At 37.7% G+C, this 14,651-nt stretch overlaps 1 protein-coding gene across 9 annotated transcripts in view; it reads right to left on the bottom strand.

Annotated features, from left to right (window-relative positions):
• Positions 1 to 14,651, bottom strand: part of ROBO2 (roundabout guidance receptor 2) — an 867,116-nt gene that overhangs the window by 109,586 nt on the left and 742,879 nt on the right. For 5 of the 9 annotated variants that reach the window (XM_015636755.3, XM_033518494.1, XM_033518487.1 and 2 more), the window contains exons 6-7: positions 13,856 to 13,983; positions 10,572 to 10,583 (exon numbers count right to left, since the gene is read on the bottom strand). In XM_015636755.3, the coding sequence (XP_015492241.1) occupies positions 10,572 to 10,583; positions 13,856 to 13,983 (140 nt within the window). The remainder of the gene's footprint in view (positions 1 to 10,571; positions 10,584 to 13,855; positions 13,984 to 14,651) is intronic. The other 4 variants (XM_015636762.3, XM_033518495.1, XM_033518492.1 and 1 more) reach the window with 1 other exon arrangement.

Here is a 14,651-nt window from a genome sequence, read left to right as displayed (position 1 = left end):
ACTGTGTTGTGCCTACCAGACTATTACTTTTTACTATTTCAGATGTAACATAAACTGGATTGGAAGAAGCAGAGTGGAAAGCCTCTTGCTTAACTGACATCTGAAAGTCAAAGACAGCGGCTCTAAAATGAAATATATTGCTTGGATTGCACCAGACTAGCCAGAAATATGGGGAGAAAAAATAATTTAAGATTACAGACACAATATACTTCTATTGGAACTTCTTTTCTTCTTTTTTTTTTTTTTTTTTTTTTTTTTTTTTTTTTGGAAATTTAAATAGTACACAGTAAATTAGATTTGATTTTTGTCAAATTATGCTTTGATACTGCATTCAGCAAGCACTGGCTTCAATCAATGTCACACTAGAGCTCTGTTATGCTAATAGATGATATGGAAATCAGATGGTTGAACATGAATAGAAAGCGCAGGCCATGTACGAGGGGCCTTTGAGATGAGGGGATGGGGGGACCCTAAGGTTAATCACATCATGTTCAGAACTGTTTTTACAGCACAGAACAGTATTTGACTGCAGGAATTAAAATGGAGATAGGAAAGCATGAGCAGTAGTGAGCATTAGTTATGTTGTTCAAAATGGGAAGAGTGCATTCTGTTGCACTCTCACAGGATGTTGGTGGTGTATGCATGACTAAATGTATCTCTTATGCTGTTAAAAAATGTCTGTGAAGGTAGCCCCTGCTCCAGTGTTAAAAAGCTTTAAAAAAAAAAAACAACAAAGCTGCATATGATTTCAAAGGGATTTTTCAGTTCTACTCCAATCTTAATAGTTAGCAGAATCTATAATCTGATAGGATGGATCTAATGCATTTCTTCTTAGTACTGCTGCTGAATACTAAAGGTTACACTGAGTCAACAGGAGCTGATAAAGCTGTTAATGCAGAGAAGCTTGACTGAGACAGAGAGTTCATCCCTTGTAGGTGAACTCTGGTCATCTGATAAGAAATGTGGCAGAGGACTCAGAAGGGGAGGGGAAATTTAATACATAAAAATGTGAATTCATAGCAAAAAAGTACATTGATCCCATATCAAGTACTAGCAACATTTTTTTCCAGTGACAATTTTCTCAGCTGATCTTGTGATTTGGACTTGACATGGAAATCAATGCTCCTACGGGAATTTTATTACCATAACTTGCTCACAGTACCTTCCCCCAGACCAGATGCCCTGGGGTTCATACATGATATTGGTGAGTTTAATTAAAAGCAGATATTGTAGCAAGTTTTTGGGTTTTTTTTTTTTCTGGTATTTCTGCTGCAACAGACGGGATTAGTGAATTAAGGCAAATTGTATGAAGTTCAACAAGGCCAAGTGCTGGGTCCTGTACTTGAGTCACAGGCAGTGCTACAGGCTTAGGGAAGAGTAACTGGAAATTTTCCTCACAGGAAAGGACCTGAGGCTGCTGAGCTGACCAGCAGTGCCCAGGTGACCAAGAGGACCAGTGGCACCTGGCCTGTACCAGCAGTGGTGTGGCAGCAGGACCAGGGCAGGGATTGTCCCCTGTGCTGGGCACTGCTGAGGCCACCTGGAGTCCTGTGTACAGTTCTGGGCTCCTCACTGCAAGAAGGACACTGAGGTGCTGGAGAAGTGGTGTCCAAAGAAGGGCAATGGAACTGGGGAAGGGTCTGGAGCACAAGTCAGTTGAGGGAAGTGGAGGTGTTTATCCTGGAGAAAAGGAGGCTTGGGAGAGTTCTTACTGTTCTCTACATCTCCCTGACAGAAGGGTGCAGCCAGGTGAAGATCAGTCTCTTCTCCCAGGTAACAAATGGTAAGTCTAGAGGAAGTGATCTCCAGTCGTGCTAGAGGAGATTTAGATTGAGTTTTAGGAAAAATTCTTTCACCAAAAAAAGACTGTTAAGCACTGGAGCAGGCTGTCCAGGGAGGTGGTGGAATCACTATCCATGGAAGTATTTAAAAGATCGTAAATGTCTTTTCAAACTGAAATGATTCTATGATTCTACCAGGGAATATGAGAATTTATTCAAACCTCACTAAAGCTGGTAGAAATTCTCCTATTGGCTTATATGGACTTTGGATAAAATCCATTTAAAAAAAAAAAAAAAAAAAAAAGTATTACAGGAAATGAGTGACAGCAACAAATTTCAAGGGCTTAAATTGCAGATTTGACAACCTTTAATTACAACTAATTTCAGTTGATAGTGAACTGCACATGAAATCCATCATGGAGATTATTTAGGCAAGCTAAAATGATAAAGACGAGGGCTTCATTTTAAACTGGAATTGTTTATTATCCATCAATATATTTCTATGACTGGTTCAAATGGGGCAAGGGGAAAGATTCTAATTGTAAATATTCTAAGAAAAATTCAGATAATGGTGGGGGAAAAGGCTCTGAGGAACAAGGAGAAACACACTGGCTGGTAAAGTTGCAAGATTCTGTAATACTCAGTTCTTTTTCCAGCAGGGAAGAGACAACAGGCAAACCTAAGATTTCCACCTACAGTCTTTTTCAGTATTGTACATCTGCAGAAATCAATTAATTTCATTTGATCAATCAAGGTTACAAGTGGTACAATACTCAGTTGCTGCATCTGGAGCTAAGAGAGTCAGCTGGGGGACAAGATAATGTTGCCTTCCCCAAACTGCTTTTTGGACTTTGGAATACCCGCCAGATCTTCTTTTGCAAAGACTTTCTCCTCTTTCAAGGTATCTCAGTGCTCCTCTCAAATCCTTACTGCAGTGACAATATTCATGTGGCACCCTCAGCTGCCTTTGATACACGTGGATATTTTAAGAGATCAAACTCAATTCCACTCTTCCAAGTACAAATCAAGACTTGCCTGTAAGACATTTACAGAGAGGACAGGAAAAGCCCGCAGAGCTCCATGTAAAATAATATGTATTTTCAAAAGGGAGGTAACCCTTGACACCACCTATGGAATAGAACCAGCTATCTGTAGGATTGCTTTGCTGGTTCCTGATACCAGCTTAGATGATAATTGCAGGCAGTACAGGAACTCTTGAAAGGGGAAAAAAAAAAACAACCTCTACCTTTCTGTGTCATTGGTTAAATTTGTCTGGCAGACATTGGAATTTTAGATGATTTTGTGATACAAATACAAAATAACACTGTAAGATCCTATTTATACACCTTGTAACAATGTTTAGCATTAGCTGTCAAGAACTGCAGATACAAAAGTCTAGAAATTTTGAAAGATCTTTTGCAAGGCTACTATTGCTGATGGAGTAGAGAAAAAACAAAGTAGGTGCGGCCTCAAATTCCAGAAACATGGGCTGATTCAGCAGTTCTTCCCTCAAAAGTTCAGATCTTCTTACCAGGGACTGCAAGTGATGTGTGGTTGTTAGGACACAAAGTTATTAGTGGATTATTAGCTGTGACTAATGATAAATCAAGGGTGTAGCCTCTGACACAGGAGCCATTACAGAAGATGGAGAGGATGACGGCTTAGGCCTATTACTAAATCAGATCTTTCTTATCAAGGATAAACTAATGGAAGCTACGGATAATAATTCTCTTTAAAGAGAAAAGACATCTCAATCTTATGGTATGCACCAATGATTAGGTGTGCTTACACACAGGGAAGGCAGTAACTTTTTAGCAATTGAGTTACAACCGAGTTACCTGGAAAATGAGTTTCCTCTCTTATTCTGCCATTCCCTAGACGGTATGAGCCTTTGAAACAAATGCATAAATCTCATTTTGTGAATGTTTTTTTGTTTTGGTTTGTTTTAACGATGTCCTCTTGATGTCTATTTATAATGTTCTCTGTTTCATGATTTCTTCTTCAGGTGAATAATTCTGCCACTAAAATGAAGAATGGGTGGGTTGTGGGGATAAGTGTTTCATGGAGCCCTCGACTAGACACATGATACTATTTTAAAATCACATGTGTGGAGGTGGCAAAGCAGGTCCTTGGTTTGGAGTCTTCTGGAAAGCAGCTTCCCATGGCCTAGGGAAGCACAGATAATCCATAGCTTGAATATCACCTTTAACACTGACACTGCTTCAAAATTAGTCCTCACACATCCTGCAACTACAGGCCAAATACACAAAAGCAGAAGAACATGGCACAAGTGGGCAGAACTGTTGGCAGATTGAAGGAGAGGAAACACTCTCCTTCTGAGGAAGAAGGAGAGGAAACACTCTCCTTCTGAGGGAGAAGAATCAGAACAAGAGGTAGAGGGCAGGAAGTATTATTACCAGGGCCAGTTCTCCTGTAAACGTCCTTCACACTGCTCTTGTGTCATGGAAAGTGAGGAACTTCTTTTGTTTTGGTTTGGTTTGTTCCTGTTTTCAGATGAACCATGTATAAACACAACATTGTGAAAAGAGCACACTTTGATCATTTGAGAATGCTAAACCTTCTTTCATACTAATTGTTCTAATTTTTGATTTAAATTCAGTCTCTGAATTTCACATATAACAACATTTTTATCCTTCAGTTGCTCTGACACACTGAAGCAGATAATCTCTTAAAGCATGGAAGCATAAGCATTTTTTACTACTTTGCAAGAGGTGAAAGAAGTCTAGAGAATCAATAAATAAGAACTGCTAACTGCCCTATATATTTTGACACACAGAATCTCTCTTTTATCCCTGGATGACCCAAAAGAATGAAGTTGGATAAATCTGCACAGTGGAAAAAAAGATTTGTTCTTCATTCTTCATTCCCAGGACTAATGTAAATTAAAAAATACACTGAGAATAATTATTAAAAAAAAAAAATGCAAGTCTCCCTCCTACATAGCCAAAAACATCTACTTTCCATTCCTCCATCCCATTTTCCAGTGCTCTGACTTCAACAGCAGCATTTTTGCTGGGCCCCTCTTCCTCTTTGTTTTATAGTACATTTAAATATTTAGTTTAAATATCAGTCTTAATTTCATCCCAGTGACTGTAGCCTTTTCTCACTTAGTCATATATCTCTATTTTATAATATCTTGTATTATAATACTATATAATAGTATTTTTATATATATATTTATATAGTAGATATATACTATTTGTATTATATAATACGGGTAATATTCTTCTCTTTTAAGCAGCCCACAAACTTTACAGATGCTATTGCATCTAGAAAGTTCTTAATTTAGTTTTGATGTATATAAAGAAAAGGAGCACTGATTCTGTCTACCCAATAACTTCCATTATTCAGGACTTTCTCTGCTTTAGACAATACCTTGCAATTTTTTGTTTTTTCCCCAAGTTCCTGAGATTCAGGGTATACTTTTGCTCAGATCACATAGAAAAGATGTGCTCTCCTAAAATCTTAACACTTTAGCCTGGTTCCTTATGTAAACTGTACCCTTAGGAGATGGCTTGTGCCACTCTTACCTCCTGTGAGTTCAACAGTCAGAAAAAAATAAAATTAACAAAAATAAATTTAATATGCCTTGATTCCTTTTTTCAGGGGGGACATCAGGATAGTTAGCTGGCAATATGCTTAAAAAATAAAAGCCCTTGCTGATAGTAGGATTTAATCAAAATAATAACTGCAATCTGGTTACCTCCTACAAAAAGACATGAATTCACGTGCTGCAGAGAAGAGCTAAGGAGATGATGAGAGGGGCAAAGAGCCTGCATAGGCACATAAGCTACAGTGAGAAAGGTGACAAATTCCTGGTTTGTTTACCCTTGAGAATAAATAAGGGTGAGAGAAGACACTCTGCTCAATTTGGGACACTGATACACGAAGAGAGAAAAAGGAGAGAGGAAGAAAAATTGCTATTTATTCTGAGTGACAGTGTTAACATTCTAGGAGTAGGGCACACAGTAGTTCTGCTGTGGAGTAACACTGAGATCACATCCCAGCTGTAAATTGGCTGGCAGCAATAGAGCAAAGAAAATGAAGATTCATGTATTGATTTCCACATTCCTCTCAAAGGAAAGGTAACCAATTACTCCTTTTACTGAAAGGAAGGGAAAAGCTTGGGGAGAGCAACACATCAACAGACCTTTTGTATACACTAAACTTCAAAGACTTATGAATAAACTTGGAATTCAGAAGCCAATGAAATAGGAAAACAATTCCCACTGATTTGAGCATTCTTTGAGAAACTTTGAAAGTTAAAAAATAAAAGTTATGCATTAAACTTCTTAAAACTTCCCCAAGCTTGAGCTCAGCAATTAAAAAAACAAATAAAATAATGGGACTATTGATCACTTTCTTTACTTCCTTTTTACTTGAATTTAAGGCAAAGCAGGTATGCCGAGGACTTCAAGATTTTTAGGGTGGCATTTATAGGCTACAAGAAATTCTAACAAGTCATCTCCATATTTTAATCTCTTACTGGTATACAAAGCAATCTGACTTTCATTCTATAGCAACCTTTTATCTTTAAATCTGAAAATTTCTGACTTTTAAAAAGGTAATGGTGCCTTACTCTTTCATTTAATGAGTCCAAAAAGCCCAATGTCCACTGTTGTCCTTAACCTCTCCTGAAAATTTCTGTAAGTGGTACCACACAGGGAAGATGGCACATTTTGATATAAAGCTGAGATTAGTGCAACTGAAAGATGGCATTGTAGCACCAAGCATGATCTCATCTCTCCCATCACACACCAATCCACATTACTGACACTTTATAAATCCTCAGTGTCTCAAGTGAAGGTGATGTGTTCATGAACGTAATAAAAATAAAAGTATTCATTGTATATAGACTTTCCCTGCTAGAGTCAGAATGAAGAAGGAGAATTCTTTCTCACTTACCAATCTGAACCATCTGAGTAATGTCACAAAATCTAATACAACTTTTTATAAAATACAGCCCTTTCTGTTGTTTTTCATGCTGCACCACTCTTAACAGACCATTAAGTCATGCCAGGCTGATTTATGTCATGGAAACTTCCCAGTGCAGATTGAAATGCATCATGCAGTCATATTGCACTTAAATGCCAATAGACTGCCTTTAATTGAAAGGAAATTTGGAAAATTCATGGCAGGTGTCTTAGCTGTCTGTCTCTTCACCATCATGATGGGCAAGTTCAGTTTTTGTACCTGGTCTCCCTTTAGTTCCTTAACTAAGTTAAAATCCTTCACTTCTATCCTGGTGGCAAAAGTATCCAGGTATTTGCTGCAAGTCTCTTCTTTTTGGGAAAATGAGCCACAGCACATGACAAAAAACTAATTAAACCTGACTAACTGCAAAGCAACTGACAAGTAAAGAACTGTATTTTCACTTAGCTGAAATTAATTTGCAAACTGAGCAGTACTCTGTCATCTGAATGACTTTTTGTATTGATAAAAAAACATAACTGGGACATGAGACAGGTCTTCATAGACCTTCCATTTGAAGTCCTCCATCTCAAAGCAGTACAGCAATTGCCTTTGAAAAGAGGGTTGATGTTACTGAAACTTTTGGGCTCTTCCAAACTATTGTGCTTCTTTCAGCAGCTATGCTCCTGCCCAATTGCCATAACAAATACAGCAGAATGCAAAAATGAGAAAAGTCTAACTTGCTCATCTGGAAAATCTGTCTAATGAGTGAAATAACTGTAGAAATGGTCTAAATAGGGATAAATATCTGGTTTCCAAAACCCATCTGTTGTAAATCCTGTCAGAAATCTTTTCAAAAGGTTATAAATAATCTATTTTAGAAACAGGCAACACATTTATTCCTAGCAGCAAATTCAAACATGATGAGTAATCTGGCATAGAGCTTTTAAATTCACCAGCTGCCACCCACCTCGGGCAGCACCATGCCTCATTTTATCTGTATAGCCCATATCAGTGTAACCATTTGTTAATAAGTGCTTGAAGCCAAGATGGTCACTGGTAATCCCATTCCTGAATTTTTCACTTAAGCTGAAAGTAAAATAAAAATATCACATCTAATAGAGTACAAATATTTGAAAAAACTGACAAGAAAACTGACTAGAAAATGAAAATTATTCTGTTTGCAATAAGAAATACAAATTTGAAGTATTAAAAATATATTTCTCTCTTCTTCACTGGAAAAAAAAAATTGTTTAGTCTTGTTTAAAACCTAATAAAGACAAAACATGTCTGCTTTGAATTGGAGACGGTGATGGAAGATAGAAGTACCTAGACAATTTTCTGGTGTCATGAAAGAATATAAACTTTTAAGTGCTTCCCTGCACTTTAACATATACATAAATATACAAATATACTTCTATTAAAATGTCATCCTCTTAGAAAGCTGTGAACTAATTACATGAAGTAGTGTTTTCTTTAGCTTTCTTTAGGTAAGGAGAGGTATTTTTGCTCTGCATTCCAGTTAACTTCCTGAACAAGAAAAATGCTACAAGATTTGACTCACTGTTCTTGTTAAATAGCAATTTTAACAGAAGATTATTTGGGTTTCATGGTGGAGAGGGAAGTTACTTTGGTTTGTCTTGCCAAACTTTAAATTTCCATAAAAACAGGATGGGTAGCCACCTTCTTTGCCTAGAGTTGAATGAAATAGAGATAGGAACTGCAGAAATTAGTTTTATTGCAGGTAATTAAGCAAAAAAAAGCCAGTACAGGTACAACTATCACTGTCTTTCCACAGGTACAGGATTAGATTAAAGTGGCTCGCTCTGATCTGCTTTTACACAGCAATCCCCACATACACTTGTATGGGAGTTCTATGTCAAACATCTTCAGGGTTAGACTTATTTACTCAACAATCCTTTCACAAAGTCACAAAGATGATCACTAAAATAAATAATTTGATAAAGACCATGTGCCCATATAGTAATTATTTCAATATCAACTATTCTAATTTCAGTTTCCTGAATAAAATCTGTAGAAGAATTAATTTCTCTGTCACAGTTGATCAATTTCAACAAAATAAAATAGCCTAGGCAGGCAATATGTGGAATTGACCACTGCACATCCACACAATCATATACCTGGGCATAAAATAACTTGAGACCAAGACCTGCTATATAATCTTTGGAGATGGAATCAGGGATGACTCAATGGAGAGCCACCTGAAAAATCTTAAAAAAGAATCAGTGCTGTGAAATGAGACACTATCAAGACTGCTGAAACCTATCATTTTCTTGTGAATCTCCAATCATTTATTTTATGTAGTTTTCACAGAGCTTGAAACAGTCTGTTCTTTATGATTTTTTTTCCTTGCCTGTCTTTTAAGAGTCAGCAAAATGACAAAAAAAAAATAAAAATCTACAAGCAGAATACTTTAAATCTTGTGGCATTTCTTAGTGAATGAAGGAGCGCACTAAATTCACACCACATTTTCTAAGCAAAGGAAAATTTTCTCACGAGTTTACTGCAGTTCTACACTTCTGCAACTCCTGGGAACGAATTACTTGAGAACCAGCCTAATGCCAAAATAATACAGTAGTGATTGGGGTTTAAAGCTTGCTATCAAAATCCCAGATGGAGAAGAGTAAATTTCTATTCTGTCCAGGGAATTCTCCAGGTGTGGATAAGCCATGCTATGACTGTGGAGGTATCTGGCTTGGTTCCATGGATGTTAGTTCAAGCAAGTTAATAAGATGGGATCACCCTGGTTCTGGAGACAGAGGCCTAACCTGGATTTTATCTTTAAATTACTCCAATCTTGCTTCCTCCAAACTTAGAACAGCGAAGAGCTGAGATGAATTCAAACTCACAAACTCTAGTCAAACACGTATCTAACAAAAGTTTTGACTAAGACCAAACCCCTCATAAATCTCCATAAACACCAGTACTGACTTTTTACGCTAATCCAAAAAAAATCAGAGTAACCATATTATTATTCTAAAAGATACATTTAAATACAAACTACAAATATCAGAGGAGCAATGCAGCTCATTAAACTAAATCCATGTAGGCACAGAGTAAATATTCATGAAAGAAAATTGACTCGTACATTCGGGATACTTCTGAACAGCGGAAGTGGATTTCAGCTGCTGACACTTGTAAATTTTCCATTATCCTCAGTAAGATTTTTATGCATTTATGGAATTTCAAAGGCACAGGAAATAGTAACATTTTCAGTGTGAGAATTAAAAACCTAGAGGTTGTTCAAAACAGTCTGCATCCTATACAGTGCACTCCAAACTGCACTCCAAGATGACCCAAGGGCAGAAATCAGCGATGAACTTCCTCAGCAAGCACAGAAATCAACTCCATCCCCTCTTCAATTTCAGGGCTTCTTCATTTCAGAACTCTTTGAGCGAACAAGAAAGACGGGACATGCAAAGCCTGTGCTTTTACTGCTGTGCAGGAAAAGCAGGATGAGCTGATTGTTTAGGGCCTGGGAGGAGCTCACCAATGTCAACACAATCCTTTCTGTTGATTTCAGTGGCTTTTACACCAGGCCCAAAACCAGACCAATAAAAACATCTAAATGAGTGATTTTGGCTCGGTATCGGCACACCCACCCCATTTCACTGATCAGCACTTGGTGGTGATTTGGCGAATGTGCTCGTACATGACACAGTAGGAAATACAACGTTTGGAAATAGCACTTTGTCAGACAAAACCGCTTGCCTGGTGTTAGACAGTTACAGCTATTAAGCGCTGGCTGCTTATTCCAGCCAGTGAAATGCTGCTGCAAATGAAAGATGAAGCATTGCATGAAGCCATGCTAAAATGGATAGAAGGATGGTTACTTACCAACGGGGCGAGCTGTTGACATTACAATGGTGTAGTGAGAACATAAAAAGGAAATTAAAAAAAGAAAAGAATATCTGTCAGAATGCATGACGTGTAATGTTACTTTCCACTATGGATACTACCATGATTGCTAACCCCTCAAATGGCAGCCTAAGGCAAATGTTCACTGCTGTTATTGTTTAGTCACGTGCCACTATCATCCCATTTGCTTGAGCACAGCATCTGAACAAGCTGACTGAAACCATTCTCTGAGAAAAATTTTTATTATCTTCGCATGCCATCATCAAGTATCATCGTTAATGCCTGATAAAAGAAAAATTGCATTGCATTAGCACAAACTTTTAGATCCCAATGAACACATCAATTTAAGCCTCACACTGCCTAATGTCACGCAAGGCATTTGCTTTCTGAGTCAAATACCAACTGAATTTTAAGCATGACCAATCAGTATAACAGTAAGGGCTACAGAAAGCCCAGGACAGTTTTTCTCATTCAATAATGGGCATGAGAGCTTACAGCACAGTGGTTTTTCATCACTGACAGTGCTGATGAAAATATAACAAATGGACTGAAATGGCCACAGGGACTTCAATCCAGAACCTCCCAAATTACTTCTTAGGTAACTTCTACTTCCTAAAAAATTGCTGTTAAATGATTGACAGGTTAATACTGTTTCAGGCTGATATAGAGATTGAAAGTTGCCGTTGCAACAAGTGATTTCTTGGTTATAGCAACAGCCCTTCATTATACTTGTGCTGGGGAAGAGAGCTGTCAGTCCCTCTGCTAATAAAATATAGACATCTCTTTCAGAAGAGCTGAAAATTTGGACATAAAATTGACTCCAGGTTGGATCTGTGTAGGCAAAGCTTCCCTTATTTTATCAGCAGCAATAATTACACATTTCTGAGCAACGGCACGATTCATTTTTTTTCTTTTTCTTATTTTTAAGAAGATTACCAGCTCTGTGTGCTTATGTAGAGGCTAAGCTCAAATGTAAGACATGCAAATTCAGAGGTAACAGAATTTGCAAGGGCCTTTTTGGCTCTCAACCTTCCCATGGCTCTGTCCCCATTTTATTTAACTGTGTCTAGTCTAGTTTCTGTTCTCACCCATCATCTGTTGGAACACTTTTTGGCTTCCAGTATTATGGACACACTCCTTCTCCTGCAGAAAGATGAGGTATCAGAGTGATATGCATCTTTCCAAGAGAGAACATGGAGTCTGGGTCACAGAAGTCAGATTCTGCTGCTGTTTGTGACAGTGTAATGCAATTTTCCTGACTGCATCCCCATCCTCCGGTTTAAGAAGACGGAGATGTGAATGAGGGAGCTAAGGATTATGTGGTTGTTGTCAGGTGTGCAGATAGAACTACATGACACCTGCAAGGTCCAAGACACTCTCAAGGTAAATTTTGAAATGCTAAGTGGTTTTGCTCCTTTACATGACATGGTAAAACCAGTGTCAGACAACACTGTTAATTAAGAATTCAGAATTAAGGCTTTCTTTAATTAAGAAGTCTATTGTTCATCATCCCTTTAAAGTCAAAGGGAGATTTCTCCATCCTTTGTTTTCACAAAATTTGGATTAATAGTTTTCTCCAATGAGTTTCTTGCTTTTTTCTCATTTTTTTCTCATTTTCTATCATATCCTGAACATGTTGTATGTTTCTAATACCATGGCTTCCTCTGTATTGAATAAACATTATGTATTTGACTGTAAATGACAAACCCAGGGGGAAAAATACGCAAGATAATGAAAACATGCTTTTACTGGGGGAAAAATCAATTAAATTACACATTTCCTTGACTTTTTCTCCCTTTAATTTCATTGGGTTCAAGCTTCGGTGATTACAAAGGATTTTTTTGCTGGGTTCTAGCTGTTGTTTATGTTACAAGTCAGGGTAGCAAATCTGAAAGTCTTGCTCCAGTCATATACACAGTGGACACAGTTCTAGGAGTGTTTAAAGGCCAGGGAATTGGTGACCAGAATTACTGGACTCTGTGATCCTGCCTGAGACAAAGGTACAGAGTGAGACTGTTTCTGGGAGTTGGCTGTGGTGACTGATTTTCCCATATTACAAAAGGGAAGAACAATCTCTTACACACCTATTTCTTCAACTTAAAATGGGAAGAGCCATATTGTCACAGTCTAAAGTGAACACTGAGGTAATATTTCAACAGATTATCACATCACTCTCTTTTCTTTGTTACATGCTAACATCTCATCTCCCCCTCCCTACAAAGCCACTCAGTGGCTTTTTTTTTTCCCTTTGAATTCAGCAAATTAAACTGAACTGTGTCCATGCATTAAATGGATGGAAATGGAAGCTGGCCTCTTGGGTCAGTTGACCCCAGTTCTAATAAAGCAATCCATTGAGACTTTGAACATTTGATTTAATGTGTATGAAAAGAGGAGGACAGATAAAGCTAAAAATGTTTTTATTAACCTTTCACAGCTCTACTGAAAACCGCCAGCATGCACCACTAAACTGTGAAATAGTGTCTGCATGGTATCCATTGTGCCAAATTGCTGCTTATCTTTTGGAATGAAGTAATAACTATTATATTCTATTTACTCAGATAGAAATATTAGCTTACAAACTTTTTCTCTCCCTATAATCTTTAGAATGTCTGTATCTACTGACACGAAGATATTTTGGCAACTCATTATTCCACCAGCCTTAAAACCTCCTTACCAAATCAAAGAGCAGCACATAACAGTGAGTGCATACTAGAGACCACAAATTTTTTAGGAGAGAATAATTAGATTTTTCCTTGCAGCACTTAAAAAATTTAATTAGGATTTTCTCTTTCCTTTGGCTATGGCTTATTTTTTGGGTATAGGGTAGCGGTAGAGAGCTTCATTATGGCAGAGCTAATCCCATAATAATATTATCTGTATTATGTTTGTCATTAATAAATATAGTTACTCTTTATACTTCTTAGAGAAAGAAACGTGACTAATAGCCTGGACTGGTGGCTCACATATTAACGTCTATGCCCACAGTTATGTAGTGCTTGCTTATGCATATATGCATCTGCTCTTCAATAAAAACACATTGGGACAGGACTTTAACCACTGGGGGTCTTATCCCACTGAAATCAATTAAAATTTTGCATGAGGTATCACCAGGACCAGGATTTCACCTGCGCTGTGGATCAGTGTGGCAGCCACCATGGCAAGGCGTGTGTGGAAGCCAAACAACAGCAGGGAAGGCTGTGGCCCATCTCACAAAAGCAATTATCCGTGTAGGACACAGGCCCTGCCCCTGGGGGAGCACTCACCTCGCACGGTGAGCGTGGCAGAGGCTTCCACTTTTCCAACCCGATTCTCAGCGATGCAGGTGTAGGTTCCCTCATCTGTGCTCATGGCTTTCTTAATGCGCAGGGTGTAGTCGTCTTTGATGTCATACCTGTGTCACAGCAAAAGAATGAGAACTCTTTTTGTGGGCAACAGAAATGGACAAAAACTATCACCTGGAAAATGCCAGTCTAAATCTATCTTGGGAGCCAAGTTTGGAAGATAAAGTATTATCCAGCATTAGATAATTCCACAAAGCATTAATCTTCATGACACTTTTATTGCGCTCTGCATTAGTTAGAAACTTTACATAAAATTAGTATTGCTATGTTCAGTATTAGGGCTTTATTAATAATATAATTCACTTTGTCCTTGATCTAGAGCAATAAGATAAAATTAAGGTATCAGACATCAGTTATCAATACATGACAGCTCAGGTTTATCATGCCTTTAACTATGTGAGCTACACGTTTTTACCTTTTGCTGATTTTGAAATTTCCTTTTATATACAGTTTTCCCCTGCAGCTGCAATCCCTTAGGGAATGGTGAGCGTGTTGGTAGGATCTCACACTACCCAATTGCAAACAATAAAAAATATATTCAGGCTCTGGAAGGTGACATTTATTGAAGAGGCACATTAAAGCAGATTTATCAGTTTCACAGAAATACAACAAAACGATTCAATAAGGGTGGACAATGACATTTTCTCTTTCTTAAAAGAAATTAGAAACAATTCAATTGTGCTTTGTCCATTTCTTTGTTTTTACTGCTGAAATAATT

This window comes from Parus major, chromosome 1 (assembly GCF_001522545.3).
Source record: "Parus major isolate Abel chromosome 1, Parus_major1.1, whole genome shotgun sequence".
NCBI lineage: Eukaryota > Metazoa > Chordata > Aves > Passeriformes > Paridae > Parus > Parus major.
Note: the sequence above shows the minus strand (reverse complement) of the source record. Positions and strands in the feature narration are given on the sequence as shown.